The sequence below is a fragment of the Periplaneta americana genome, chromosome 2 (assembly GCF_040183065.1).
Source record: "Periplaneta americana isolate PAMFEO1 chromosome 2, P.americana_PAMFEO1_priV1, whole genome shotgun sequence".
NCBI lineage: Eukaryota > Metazoa > Arthropoda > Insecta > Blattodea > Blattidae > Periplaneta > Periplaneta americana.
In genome coordinates, this window is record NC_091118.1 from 63559826 (window position 1) to 63575916 (window position 16091).

General features: G+C 36.0%; 2 protein-coding genes across 8 annotated transcripts in view; both read left to right on the forward strand.

Moving 5' to 3' along the window:
- LOC138694295 (zinc finger protein 70-like) overlaps nucleotides 1-4028 on the forward strand; it is a 249443-nt gene extending 245415 nt beyond the window's left edge. For 2 of the 6 annotated variants that reach the window (XM_069817860.1, XM_069817861.1), the window contains exon 4: nucleotides 1152-4024. In XM_069817860.1, coding sequence (XP_069673961.1) covers nucleotides 1152-1863 — 712 coding nt within the window. In that variant the 3' untranslated portion in view covers nucleotides 1864-4024. Of the gene's footprint in view, nucleotides 1-1151 lie in introns of all 6 variants that reach the window. The other 4 variants (XM_069817869.1, XM_069817866.1, XM_069817863.1 and 1 more) reach the window with 4 other exon arrangements.
- Nucleotides 4029-5786: 1758 nt separating this feature from the next.
- LOC138694294 (ubiquitin-like modifier-activating enzyme 5) overlaps nucleotides 5787-16091 on the forward strand; it is a 63446-nt gene continuing 53141 nt past the window's right edge. The window contains exons 1-3 of one of the 2 annotated variants that reach the window (XM_069817846.1): nucleotides 5787-5888; nucleotides 8341-8489; nucleotides 11285-11355. The gene's annotated coding sequence lies outside the window, so the exon portion shown is untranslated. Of the gene's footprint in view, nucleotides 5889-5925; nucleotides 6106-8340; nucleotides 8490-11284; nucleotides 11356-16091 lie in introns of those variants that run through there. The other variant, XM_069817847.1, reaches the window with a different exon arrangement.

A 16091-nucleotide genomic window follows, 5' to 3' on the forward strand; every position in this document is an offset into this window, starting at 1 on the left:
GGATTTGAACTTGGGCCCTCTTGTTTCACGTTTCGCGATCAGACATGCCAACTGTTGTTCCACAGCTGGACAATTTGTAACTTATCAGTAAAGCGGTTCAAACAATTGCAAGACTAATTTTAAAAATGATTGCTTTTGGTTAAAAAATGTACACCAATTAAATCGTCAACGGAAAGTTATCCACTGTACCATCTTTAAAAAAACCGTCTGTCATACGTTGTCCCCTTCAGAACACTTCATTTGATTCCATAACAGCTTAGGATTACTCGTGAACGAACTTCCTATGCACGGCTCTGCTCTATTTGCCTTTGTTTTTTTTTTCTTTTGCCTGTTTCTAGATCAATTATTGTTACAACTAATCTATAACAAAGATATATTCAGAGAGTGAATTGGATTCAAAATAAACATCCTTTCCATAGTTATATTCATGCTACAGAAGATCGATCATTTTTTGTGTCTAAAGCTGTACAGTTTTTCTCAGGAAATGAATTCCATAGGATCCTTATGGGGAACGTTCAAACCAACAAATAACCACGGTAATCCCTTGAGTTAACACTGCATGCCATCTTGCCAGTAAGTCTAATTGTCACAAGTTCATATCTGGCCAAGGTCATTAAGAATTGTTTAGGATGTATGTCTTGATTGGAAATTGAAGTAAAACTGCAAATCCTTTGTCACAGATTTACAACACTTGAAGGAACTAGATCCTAAATAAACAGGGCTAGAGCTAATATTTGCCAGCCATTGTCTATGTCAAAATTCAATTTTAGAAATAGCATAATGAACATAAATTTGCGTTACCTGTAATCCATACATTGCATAGAATCATAAACGAGATATTCATTCATAGTATTCTGCCCAAGGGCAGTCTTTCACCGCAAACCGAGCTTTTCTAATCTTTCCTATTTTCTGCCTTTCTCTTTGTCTCTGCATATGATCCATATAAATGTCTTCCATCATCTTGTATCTAATTCTGCCCCAAACTGTTCTCTCGTTCACCATTCCTTTCAGTCTATCCTTCAATAGATAGCTTCTTCTCAGCCAGTACCCCAACCAATTCCTTTTCCTCTTTCTGATAGTTTCACCATCATTCTTTCTTTACCCACTCAAACGAGACGAATGAGAAAGTTATTTAAATTAATTTTTTCCAGATCTTATATTACCCAGCATAATGATCACCATGCAAACATATACGGAAGTGAACCAACTTTCGACTTTAACCTTCAAAAAGCAGACGACAGTAATGATGTTTGTGATAAAATCGCACATCACGAACCCTTTGAAGAATTCACAGATAGTAATAGTGTTGGTCAAGCCTTTGTTGACAATGACAATGGAGAGACATCTTTCAAATGCAGAGTTTGTGATAAATGTTTCACGGAGCGTTCACAACTTGATGAACACAGCAGCACTCATTCAGGTGAAAGATTCAAATGCGAAACGTGTGGGAAGACATTTACACGACGAATGAGTCTTAATCATCATTTTCTCATACACAGCGGAGAGAGACCTTTCAGTTGTGATGTCTGTGGTAAATGTTTTCCGGTACGTTCTTCTCTAATTCGACATTTAGTCTCACACAGTGGAGAGAAACGTTATAAATGTGACACATGTGGAAATACATTTGCACGTCAGTACGATTTGACTCAACATAACATAACACATAGTGGGGACAGACCATTTGATTGTAATATTTGTGGGAAATGTTTCACTAGACGATCTCTCCTGTATCAACATCTTTGTACGCACAACACGGAGAGACCTTTTACATGCAATATTTGCGGTAAATCTTTCACACGACGCGTGTATCTTCTTCGATACGAAAGAACTCTTATTGCAACGCATGTAAAGGCAACAGCTTGAAATGGTGGACATTTATGAGACTTTAAATGAGGCGTCTAAAGCACAAAGGGTCCACACCTGTCGAGTAACGGTTAGCGCATCTGGCCGCGAAACCAGGTGGTCCGGGTTCGAATTCCGGTTGGGGCAAGTTACATGGTTGAGGTTTTTTCGGGGTTTTCCTTCAATTCAATATGAGCGAATGCTAGGTAACTATCAGTGCTGGACCCGGATTCATTTCACCGGCATTATCACCATCTCATTCAGACGCTAAATAACCTAAGATGTTTTTACAGTGTCGTAAAATAACCTAAAAAAAAGCACAAAGGGATAAGTGCAATTTTCAAAAATATTTGAATTAAACATAGGAGAGTGAAGCTAAAGTGCTTTATTCCATGCACAAAAGCTATGTGTGTGTTACTGTACTCAAGTAGGTGCTATGGTATAGAGGTGTAAAGGAAAACTACTTCATAGTCAGCTCTTTGGTTTGCAGCGCAAGGGATATGTTGCAGTTATATTCATTGTGCTCCAGTCTTTCCATTAGGATGTTACATGATTGCAGTTTTCATTGTTAAATTCTGTCTCTATGTTATCCATAACATTCAGACTAATTAAAAAAAAAATTCATAGTTTATATAATTGATTCAGGGAATGTGGCCAGAATTCTAGAATAACAGAAAATGTTAAAAAGGATATTGACTGAAAGGTGTTTGTTCCGGTACACAAACTGTACAGTCGTGGCAAAAAACCCGGACCAACGGAATAATCAAAGTCCCCGAAATGAGCCAATGCACATGCCACGCCCGCAATCACAAGATAGCGAGTAATCTATTGAAATTGTTGTAGTTTCGACTGCTGACGTAGCCCATTTCGAAAGCCATTAGAAAATAAGTTGGTAAAATTCATGTTCTGGGAATAATAAGTTAATTAAGTAGTAAAATATCGCTGCAATCGAAAAGTATTGGGAATAAATTTGAATAAGGAACAAAAAAAAGTTTCCTTCCGAGGCAGGATTCGAACCATGAAAGTCTTAGTTACCAGTCTGTCGTGCTGTCACTGTGAACAAGGCTCTGAAATCAGCTACAAGGTTCGGTCCGATTTTTTTTTTTTTTTTTTTTGCCACTACTGTACATACTTACCCCATATCCGAAGTGAAATGGCTCTTTGTAGCACTTTAGTACTCCTACTAAAATAGAACATTTACATTTTCTGCTCGGAAGTGGTGACCATTACTGCTAGGAAATGGTTTGGTGATGGTTTAATATACTGCAAATACGCCTGACTTTAATCGGCAAGTAGTCAGAATTTGAAATTATTGCTGCAGGAACAATAAAGACGATTTGCGCATGCTCCTGACCATTGGAAACTGCTGCAGAAACAAATCTATTATTACACATGTTGGCCAGAATTATACGTTTTTTAATTTCTTCTGAGCAGTCATTTAGTTTACTAATGAACCTAAGTAGTAAAGCTAACAACTTACTTAGTTATGGCTTTTTAGTAACCCAGAGGTTCATTGTCCCCCTCACATAAGCCCGCAATCGATCCCTATCCTGAGCAAGATTAATTCAGTCTACAATCATATCCCACCTCCATCAAATCCATTTTAATATTATCCTCACATCTACGTCTCGGCCTCCCCAAAGATATTTTTCCGTCCGATCTCCCAACTAACACTCTATATGCATTTCTGGATTCACCCATACGTGCTATATGCCCTTTTTCCATCTCAAACGTCTGGATTAAATGTTCCTAATTATGTCAAATGAAGAATACAATGCATGCAGTTCTTCGTTGTGCAATTTTCTCCATTCTCCTCTAACTTCATCCCTTTTAGTCCCAAATATTTTCTTAAGCACCTTATTCTCGTTAACAACAGCCTTAAATTTGTATAATTTCCTATCAAGATATTCTGAAATTCATCTTAGCTAGTAGTTTTGTAGGTCTATAATTTTTCCTGATTAATTTTTAATTCCATTTTCTTAGTGGCGAGCTCCAATGCAGTGAAAGTCTCTTCTAAATTCTAGACGAGGTCTTGTTGCTGCACCAATAATATCAGCATAGGCTGAAAGATATAGGCTACAGACCTGGCAAAAATTCACTGATTTGGATTTCTGCCTCTTGGGCAGATACCTGTATTGAATTATGACGTAGATATAAAGAAACATAATTACATGCTCTTTAAAGATTAGTACTTAAATTAAAAATTAATAATTATAACAAATCATCTAAAAAAATAGGTCTGTTCTCTCTTCAACATTCCTCACAAAATAGAATGAATTGGCACCTTTTGATTCAAACTGCATTTTGACACCAACAGAATATAGTATATAATATCTATAATGGGTGTGGATTGGAAAGAGAGAAGGTTGTTCAGTAATCTTTATTATGAAACGAGTCATAGTCAGGATAGGAGAAGAAATGTCAGAAGGAAGTGAAACAGGGAGAGGAGTATGTGAAGGATGCCCTTTATCACATATCCTGTTCACCATCTACTTGGAGGAATTAGTGAAGAACTGTTTTCAGAACATGGAAGGGGTGATAGGAGGAGGAAGAAGAATAAAGTGCATAAGATTTGCTGATATGGCACTTTTAGCAGAAGAGGAGACGATACAAAGGGATATGCTACTGGAGCTAAATGACAGCTGTGAGCATATGAGATGAAGATAAGTGCAAATAAGACGAAGACCATGGTCGTAGGAAGAAATATAAAGAAGGTACCAGTAAACATGCGAATTCTAAATGAGGCAGTAGAGCAGGTGGACAGCTTCAAATACTTGGGCTGTACTATAAGCAGTAACATGAGCTGCTACCAGGAAGTCAAAAGGAGGATAGCAATGGCCAAGGAAGCTTTTAATAAAAAAAAGGAGCATCTTCTGCAGACCTCTGGGAAAAGAACTAAGGAAGAGACTAGTGAAGTGCTTTGTATGGAGAGTGGAATTGTATGGGACAGAAACATGGACATTACGCGACGACGTGAAGAGAAGCGAATAGAAGCATTTGAAATGTGTATATGGAAAAGAATCGAGTGTGTGAAGTGGACAGACAGAATAAAAAATGAAGCTGTGTTGGAAAGAGTGGGTGAAGAAAGAATGATGCTGAAACTGATCAGAAAGAGGAAAAGGAATTGGTTGGGTCACTGCGAGAAGAAACTGCCTACTGAAGGATGAACTGGAAGGAATGGTGAATGGGGAAAAAAGTTCAGGGCAGAAGAAGATATCAGATGATAACGACTTTAAGATATATGGACCATATGAGAAGACAAAGAGGAAAGAAGAAAATAGGAAAGATTAGGGAAAGCTGGGTTTGCAGTGAAAGACCAGCTCTTGGACAGAACACTATGAATGAATGACTGAAGAATTTATGTGGCGTGATAGCCCATGAAGGGCGAAAGCAGACATCTGGCCTCACTTTCAAATGTCTCAGCAGGGATGAACGATCATCCAACCAGAATAGAGGTATTGTATGGTTAGCACGATGATCCTACAGCTGTTTTTAAACTGGATTTTAGTAGATACCTAATGTAGCTCCACAACTTCATCATGATGGTGGGTAGTCATTGATCTCATACACTGATCATTATAAAATTCCTTTCCCATGAGGACTATAGACATACATACATATTAGTGGTTTTATTACAGTCTAGTATATACAGTCACGAAGCTCAATACGTAGTAAATATGCATCCATAGATAGTTGCTAACCAATAGGATCGCTACTATCATCTCATCATAGACAACGCGAAATAGTACCTCCACAGTCTATTGTTCGTAGTACCCTAACAACTCAAGCTTCGTGACTGTACATACTAGACTGTGGTTTTATTTAACCTGACAGCGTTAAGGCCATATCATTTTAGTATTCAATTTAAGGACATCATGCTTCATGCAGAATGCATAGGCCTACTCGATTCTTGCATGAATTTAAAATGCCATATTACCTGTCATTCATTATCATGGTAGATTAAGTTGCAGTGATATACCGTCTACCTCAAAGGTTTTGTGTATAAATCACACAGGTTTACGGCGTGTATAATACCAAATTTAAAGGTACAAAATAAATAATAATTAAAGCATTATTTCACTGTTGTAGATAGAAGGGATATGATGTAGAATATGTTCTCATATGTTGAACGTATGAAAGGGTGCAAACGTCGTTCTTGTGATAGGCTATTTTGATTAATCCACCGTGTTCTGGAACTTGACATAATGTTTTGTTAGTTCGAGACGCTGCGGATGCAGTAAAATCTTCTATGTAAATGGCAAGGTAAGATCAGTATTTATTTTAACTGCACTCTCAGACTACTCAGATGCAATTCAGAATCAATGATATAAGTACAGTACGATTATTTAGTTCTGACAGTCGCCGGAGATGTGCTCGTGGGACAGGCGAGTCCATTTAGTTACGCCAAGGGGTGTTTGGGTTATCACTCGCTTGCCTTTACCGACCGCTCGCCCTATCTCTACTCCGGAACTCTCCCCACTCCTTCTATTATTTCCCCTCTTTCGCGTCGCTGAGCTGTCAGGACTAAATAATCGGTCTGTACATTGCAGGAGTGTACGCAAGTTAGTGGGGGTGTTACCGGGTTTGAAACCCCTCCCTTTTTAACTTTTTGAAAAAATTACATATTGGATTTCGATATTTTTTTTTATCCATAATCGTTTTCCTTTCTCTAATTTTTCACTGTCAGAATAACAAAATCTACATCGACATAAAGCATAACTTAGTTCTCCTATCTTCCTTCAGTATAATCCCTGTGTTTGGTGCTGCGGCACATTCGAATTATAACAATGCTATCTTTATTATATAGAGATCTGCCGCCTAGTACCGAACTGTAATAAAATGAAGCTGACATAATATGAAATTTAACTTGATGTGAAACATATTGAAAAGGTTGTTTTGACAGTTCTGCAGTGCAGATGTTAAATATTGTGCATTGTCGATTTCAAATTCATTTTAAGAGCGATATTCACCCGTTTGTTAAGAGTTCTGACTTCATTGTGATGTTCATTTAACGTTTTGTGTATTTAATTCATATTTTTAATATAAACTTCACATTATTGTTCCGGGTTCTTTGATATGTCTATCGACCGCAAAGCTCAATTTTACAATTTTTTTCATCACAAAAGTCGCGTAGTGATTATCGCGATATTAGTGAAAATTTCACATTGACGAGTTTTTTATTCACAGCCATAGCATGATGTCTCGAACATTCTTCCCGGAACTAGTTTCAGTCCCCCTGTGAAAACTCAGCTGATGATGATAATGATACACAAAATTTAAAATAAGTTAACGATAATGTAAATTTTAAACAATTTTAATAATAGGGCGTAATTCCCCCGTGACAAAATTCTGCGTACACCACTGATACATTGTGAATAGTTTTTTTTTTTTTTTTTTTCTCATACGGTTTGTTAAGATTAGGTCATTGGTACTGATACAACTGGGAATTGCGGAATTTCTGAATACGTGTACTCTGCTTTTGGTAAACTTTTAGTAGGCCTATTAATTGATTGATCGTTATGTTATTGTGTGGGTCTGTAATCTAATGAGTCCAGTGTAGAATGAGTAACTTACCGCTGAAGTCGAAGTTACCACTGGTATGACAATGTTTGGTGTTCATGTACTAGAATACACTTTGCATATTTTTGTACAAAAATATATCAAATACAGAAAGTAAATAAAGCAAGCTAAGCTCCAAATCTAATGTAACCTGGGATACAACTTCATATGTTGACGCATAATTAAATATAGACCTAGGCCCATGAGATATATGTTTGAGTGGCGAAGGCAGTCTTTAAAGAGTGAGTATGCGGAAAATAGCACATTACTATGTTATCAATGAAGAAAATGTTATTTCTGTCACTAAAGGACTTCAAAAAGTCATTAAATTGGCGTATATTTAAACAACTTTCAGTATAAAAGTTTCATTAATTTTCTAGCTGAAAAATTGTTATAAAGTACTTATATCTAGCTGTGTTAAATTGGCAACACTGAAGTTTGAATATTCCTTGTTAGTTGGTCATGAGACATGCCTCCTAGTGACGTGAAGGAGGTTGCTAGAAATTTCTTCTACCAACAGAGAACCTCACTCTATTTTCCATTCACCCCAACCCCTCTGTAAAGCCATGACTGTTGAAGAGGCAAGCGAAAAATTTTTCTCATCACCCTGTTCAGGTACATCCATCACTCATATGTCCCATCGTATAGCTGTTGATGAGCAAAGAACTCGATACAAACAGCAGATTTTCTCAATCACAACAATTATGACAGAGAAATTTGTTGCAGCATTAATCTATAATAAATTTTTAATCATGAGAATTTTTTGGGGGTCGGCATTGCCTAAGTTGCCTATAAGTTGCTTCATCACTGACAGGTTTATGAATTACTTAGTCAGAGAAGAGCTTCACTCATTACCTACTAAAATGTTATAAAATATTTTATCTTTGTGTTGCTGATTTATGTCTTCTGAAATTCATTTCGTTTTACATGTTTTCATAGGTAAAAATATTACGTGGTTGTACATCAGCATGGACGTAATCAAAACTGACTTTGAGTCAAGCAATGGGAGTTGTGAATCTGTAACAGCTGTGAAAGAAGAAAAAGCTCCAACTGATGCAGAACTTTTTGCAATCAAGTATGAGGACGAGGTAAGTATATTTGAACATGTATTTACGTATGAGGTCCATACTACTTCCTTCACAGGATATCTGTGACGACCTTTTGCTTCCAAACAAATTTTGTACCCTTTAAAGATGTTCATTGACATGTGTCATGCATAAAAATGCATGGTTTTTCAAGTATACTTAAGGGAAGACTCCACTGAAAATCATTAAAATTTTTCCAAATTTTTTTAGTTATTTCACTTATTCAGAACTTATATTTTCATACCCCAAATGGATTCAGCTCAATTCTGATTACAAATACTCGTATGTTTACACTTGTTAAATTAAGGCTGGAAGGGGGCGTGGAATTTAAAGAGCTGTCAAAATTGTTTTTCATCGAAGAATTCTTTTTTAAAATTTCTGATTACAAATCTTTTAACTTTTTGTTGGCTCCCTGAAGTTACTAGATGAATGTAACGGAGGAGAATATTAATTTACATAAATATTCATTTTATTTTCAAATCTATTTTTCTGTGTTCATTTTTGTTGATTCAACACCAACTTTCTTATGCCAAATATTAATCAATCTGGATGAAATTTTTACTGCAAGTATTTATGAGGTAGCTGCATGTTTCTATGCATTTAGTTTGTGAGAAATGCATAGAAACATGCAGCTACCTCATAAATACTTGCAGTAAAAATTTCATCCAGATTGATTAATATTTGGCATAAGAAAGTTGGTGTTGAATCAACAAAAATGAACACAGAAAAATAGATTTGAAAATAAAATGAATATTTATGTAAATTAATATTCTCCTCCGTTACATTCATCTAGTAACTTCAGGGAGCCAACAAAAAGTTACTAGATTTGTAATCAGAAATTTTAAAAAAGAATTCTTCGATGAAAAACAATTTTAACAGCTCTTTAAATTCCACGCTCCCTTCCAGCCTTAATTTAAAAAGTGTAAACATACGAGTACTTGTAATCAGAATTGAGCTGAATCCATTTGGGGTATGAAAATATAAATCCTGAATAAGTGAAATAGCTAAAAAAAATTTGGAAAAATTTTAATGATTTTCAGTGGAGTCTTCCCTTAAGCAGCCATAATAAATATAAAGCAATAAACTTATGTACAGGGTTTCCAGTCTCAAGCATCCCCAACACATACTGACTTTTCATGACCTATTACTAACTCTTCATTCGTCATAACCGAACTCACTTTCACCATCAAATGTGAAAGAATTGACTGCTCTTCAATCTTATCCTTAAACTAAAAGTTTAAGAGTGTAATTAAATGCTATCACAGTCTTGAATCTTACCTTAAATTACAAAAACTGTTCGAAGTGATGTCTACCTGAGATAAGCTTCATATCACTTAAATACTCTGTTAAACACCAGGCCCAGATCTTGTGTAATGTTATGAGCTCCAATAACGATTGTTTTGGGATTCTGATAAGTCTAATTATGTTTTGTTAGTAAAAAAATTACAGTTTTTGGATTCACAGCCCAGTCATATTGGCCTACACAACGGACGTGCAAGAGTGACCCATTGTGCCACTGAATGGTAACTTAATGTCTGCCACTATTGTCATCCATGACGTTAGTATGACGTGATATGAGTACAGCGAGGGACAGGCCGAGAGGGGAATGTTGTTCTACTTTCCACTACTGAATACAGCACACTTCTGCAACTCACCCAAGTGAGGGAAATTGGTAGGAAATGTTTGATTACGTCACAGCGGTAAATAGAGGATTTAAGCTGTTCCCCTACTTGGGTGAGTTGTGCAAGCATGGCTAGACACTCCAGAAACCAATTACAAAACTGAATCCTAGCCTTGCTGTCAGGATTAGTCACTCTTTGAATCACTGAAATATTATACTGTTGCAATTTTAGTAATTTGGTTGATCTATGTATGTGGATCGACGTGAAATTGCTTGCTGTGCTACTAGATAACTGACAGATTTTCTTGTATTTCTTCCTAACGCTGTTTCAATTTCGTACAATTTTTCTTTTGTTGAAATAGTTCTTATCCTGAGCTCTCTCCTCCAACATCAAACCGGTAGTGCAAAACTTCTCATAAATTCTCTTTATCATTGACTTGCTTAGGACATTTACACTGGAAATTTTCTCACAAGTTTAGACCTTTATTCACCAATTGCTGTGCTGTTATTCACAATTCAATAATGACAAGTGTTTTTCTACACTTTACTTGACATTTTAAAGTCTATCTCGACCTCAAATAACCTGTTGCACTGCAATGATTACAACTGATTGATTGCCTATGTACCAGGTAAAGTGTGTTAAGTACATCAGCCCGGCCACCTGGGTACTGATAATCTTGGATGAACTTCTCCATATTAAGTTTCCAGAAGAATGGGAATGTTCGAGATTGGAAGTCCTATACATTGTAGAGCCTTAATGGCTCCCTATGTCATCTTAGTCTATATTTAATAAATTGTGTTTCATTATATGTGTATGCATTGTTTTTCTTCTGGAGAAAAAAGGCGGTGAAACTCTGTGTAGAATATATATATATATATATATATATATAGCGGATGGGGAGATGATTACTTATCAGCACACGGGATTTTGTCGTTTTTAACCTTCTTTTCGTCCAACACCTAAGCAGAATTCAAAGAAAAATTACGGTATCAACATCATTATTAACACATTTCTCGGTTTCATGATGAAAAAGTAACAAAAAGGTGCCGAAATGTCATTCTGGCGTGTTTTTCCAGAAAAAAGAAGCACTTTATGTATGGATTTATAAGTTTTATGTGTATAGGCCTACCATGTGATTTAACAATGAAACCAATTTTTATTTTTTTGTTCATTAAGGGAGAAGAATCTTGGTGTGACACTCCAAAAGAAGTAGAACTGAAGGATGAACGCGAAATTTTGAAGGGAAGGTAAGCATTCTTCCCTTGACATATCTTTCTTTAAGCTTAACCATGCTTCAGAATATAGTCATTGTATGTAATGTAATAAGAAGGGAACGGATTTTTTAGATACTGAAAGTTAATATTCTAACTATAGACCTAGTTATAAACCAACAAATAATACCCCCACTCTGGTATAAATTATATTACTGGGCTTGAGTGCAGTAGCCATTGTAGCAAATGAAATTTTATGTTCGCTGTTTAGTTCACAATGTCCGTGCCATTTCATACTAATAGCTACAGCTTCCATTAATGTAAAGTTGTGAGTGGCTTCAGATGGCAGTGCTCACTTTCCATACTTAAGTTTTAATGAACTGTCTCATTCGTTATTTACAAATTTATATCAAGCACCATTGACTAGATTCATTCTGGAATCTTTGTGACCCAGCTCTCCTCTGTTAAATTTTAGAATGTTCTGAATAAGACCTCAGAACAGTCGTAACCATCATATCCATTCAAGTATATTCGGTGTCATTTTTAACTTTTTGTACTACCTAAAAAATCCATTCTCTGATAACAAGATACCTATAATGTGTCCATAGTGACGTTATTTTTACTTTATTTTTCTGTCGAGCAGCAAACAATACAAATCATGCTAAAAGTAGATCTTTTAACACAAGACATTCAAACTAAAATTTCACTGACTGTTATAATATTTTTATAGCACTCCAGTGTTACCAGCTTTGGTTACATGCCGAATCTGATGGTCATTAGAGTCGACGGAAATTCGGAAGGCAGTAGTCTGCTAGCATTTGCGTGGAGAGAGACAGATAATGAGAGCAAGGCAGTGTACAATATTACCACATCGTACTTCACGCGCACGTGCACTACAAATAGCGCAGGAGAGAACTTAAGTGATCAAAAGGCAATAATGACCTTAGCCGTTGATTACTGTAAGTGTGACAACAAACAAACCCTCTTGCCTTCACTAACAATATTCTTTGCACAGTTCTCAATCCCACACCACATGCTTCTGCAGTCGTTTCTTGCACATTGGCAACGTTGCAGCCAGCATTAAGATGGCCGGCAGCATTCTGCTCGTCAATGTTTTTAAAATAATTATACACCTTAAACACTATTTTCCACGCCTGCCTTTGCAATATTTATCTTGTCTCTTCTTCCATTTATTTATCTTACACACACACACACACACACACAGAAAATGATGTTAGTTTTACTTATTCAATGTATTGAACGAACGAACTCGGGAAGTACTTGTTATAGACTGATTCCGATTGGTTCTACTGTACAACCTTATGACGTCACATATCATAAATGCTACGGCGCATATAGCAGCTGACCGCCTTCCGAAATGCCACCTAGTCTAATTCCACATAAATGGATACAAATTACAAATCTTATGGTGTTTTATGCTATTTTTTTTTTAAATTGCTCATGGTGGTCGCGAAATCAGATCGTAGTATTTTTAACAAACATTTTAAACTCTTTGTGCCAATTGTCAGTTGTTTCCCACCAGATGTAACACAACAGAATTTGTAACTTATCAGTAATGTGGTTCGAATCATTTCAGGCCTATTTTTAAAAATGATTGTTTTTGGTTAAGAAATGTACACCAACTAAATAAATTGCTTCAGCAACTATTTCATTAATAACTACATGAAACAAAACTAATTAAATAATGTTGTTGTTGTTGTTGTTGTTGTTGTTGTTGTTGTTGTTCAAATGCCTAGACAAAGCTATTAGTCCTCTTGCACTCCAGTATTTTTAATGTAGGATAGAATCTTTTTGTAGGGGTCTACATTTCCAAAATGTCCTAAGTTCATGGGTTAATTTGAATTGCACAACACACCAAAGGGAGAGTTAAGTATTCCAATCCTGTGTAGATGTTCTGCCAGACAGTCATGGCCAGTAATTAATCTGTACATTGCAACTGCAGATCTTTATGGTAATTGAGGAACAATTTCTGTATTTGATATAAGAATTTGCCACTCCTTGCCTTCAGCATTGTTTTTGCAGTTTTGTATGTAAATTGTTGATTAGCAATTTTACAGAACGGTAAGATAAATTTAGTTGAGTTTTTTTATAGAATTTCTGAGCCTGCATTAACCAAAAAGTTTGCGGATTAAATGTAATTATAAAAAAAAAAAAGGATATCTGGGTTTGAACTTCTGAGCTATAAAATAGCTCTGCTGTAATGTGTTAAAGTTTGATTATTGCAGTGAGTGCAGTGGAGAAGTCGTGAGAATTTTCTATACGAACACATATAAATTGCTATCTAAAAATAGTGTATGACACACATATTAGAAAGATGTATTCGTATTTTGTTCATAGGGATTTTTTCACTCGGCCTACAGTCTAGTTTCCAAGGGTGCCTGTAGGGGGTATTTTTTACTATTATTTTTATTAATTTTTCTTTATGAGTTCGATACATGTTTTCATAAATCCTCAGTAAATAGTTCAACAAAACCGAGTGCTTCAAACTATGAATGCATGTGCAGGATAATTTATATTTCAGAATTGGCTATTTTTTATGTTCAATTTTCTCTCTCCTCATCCATCCGTTTATTTTTAATTTTCTATCCATCTGAGATTGGATCCTGCGGACATCCATGCTTGTTTCACACACCTTCCTACTCACAAAACAAAATTTCATTTTTAACACAATGTATTGTAAATAATTACACACACCTTGGTCCTACAAGTACACGTTATAATAAATAATAATACACTTCCATATGAGACTACAGATATCCTATATGTACTGGTGCTCAATTTCCTTGTAGGTTATCTGTAATGTTTCCAGAGTGAACTTACCAACGCAATAAGGCATCATCTTACAATAATTATTTCTCATCATTTTACAGTCATTATTTCTCTGGTAAAGTACAAACAGAAAGTTATACACTGTACCATCTTAAGACAAAAAAAAAAAATAATCGTCTGCCATACACTAAGTCCTGATTGTGTGTTAGAGAAGGCCATATTGCCTTAACTCTGCCAGGTTAAATAAACCATTATTATTATTATTATTATTATTATTATTATTATTATTATTATTATTATTATTATTAAGTCTGCTTCGAAAGACTTAAGTTGATTCCATGAGAGCTTAGTTTTATACATGATGAATTTCTTATGCACGACCCCACTCTGTTTTTACTTTGTTTTGTTTGTTTGTTGCTTTTTCTGCCTAGGACTGTTTATAGGTTAAGTGTTATAACTAATCTATAACAAAGATATTCAAAGGGTAAATTAGGTGCAAAATAAACATTCTTTCCATAGTCGTGTGGACTAGACAAATTCACACTAAAGGAAATCCATACGATGAAAGAGTAATGGAACGGAGAAAAATTCTCTCCGGCGCCGGGATTTGAACCCGGGTTTTCAGCTCTACGTGCTGATGCTTTATCCACTAAGCCACACCGGTGTGGCTTAGTGGATAAAGCATCAGCACGTAGAGCTGAAAACCCGGGTTCAAATCCCGGCGCCGGAGAGAATTTTTCTCCGTTCCATTACTCTTTCATCGTATGATGACGCAGAATATCTGCATGGAAATATCATATGTACTTCGGTACATTAAAATAATATATAGGAAATCCATAATTTTTTTGCTTAAGGCTGTACAATCTTTCTCAGGAAATCAATTCCATTGGATCTTTATGGTCAACGTTCAATCCAGTAAGTAGCCATGGTAAACACTTGAGTTGACACTGTAGTCACCTTTGCCACTGGGTCCAATTGTCATGGGTTCAAATCTGGCCGGGGACATAAGAATTCTTTAGGTATCTTGATTGGAAAAGGAAGTAAAGCTGCAAATTCTTTGTTACAACACTTGGAAGACTCTGATTCTAAATAAGACGGCTAGAGCCAAAATTTGCCGGCCATTCTAAATCAAAATTCAATTTGAAGATAGCATAATAAGCATTTGTGCCACCTATAATCCATACATTGTATAGAACCATAAACGAGACAAATGAGAAAATTATTTGGATTAATTTTTTCCAGATCTTATATTACTCAGCATAATGATCACCATGCAAACGTATACGGAAGTGGACCAACTTTCGATTTTAACCTTCAAAAAGCAGACGGCAGAAATGATATTCGTGATGAAGTTACAAATAATGAATTCTTTGAAGAATTTACAGAGAGTAATAGTGTTGGCCAAGCCTTTGTTGACAATAGTGAGACGTCTTTCAAATGCAGAGTTTGTGATAAATTTTTCATGGAGCGTTCACAACTTGACGAACACAGCAGCACTCATTCAGGTGAAAGATTCAAATGCGAAACGTGTGGGAAGACATTTACACGACGAATGAGTCTTAATCATCATTTTCTCATACACAGCGGAGAGAGACCTTTCAGCTGTGATGTCTGTGGTAAATGCTTTCCGGTACGTTCTTCTCTCGTTCGACATTTACTCTCGCACAGTGGAGAGAAACGTTATAAATGTGGCATGTGTGGAAATACATTTGCACGCCGGTATCATCTGACTCAACATAACATAACACACAGCGGAGACAGGCCGTTTGAATGTGATATATGTGGAAAATGTTTTACTCGACGTTCTGTCCTCTGTCAACATCTTCGTACTCACAACACTGAGAGGCCTTTTACATGCAACACTTGCGGTAAATCTTTCACACAACGTATGTATCTTCTTCGACACGAAAGAACTCATATTGCAACGGATATAAAGACTACAGCTTGAAATAGTGGACATTTAGGAGACTTTAAATATAGGA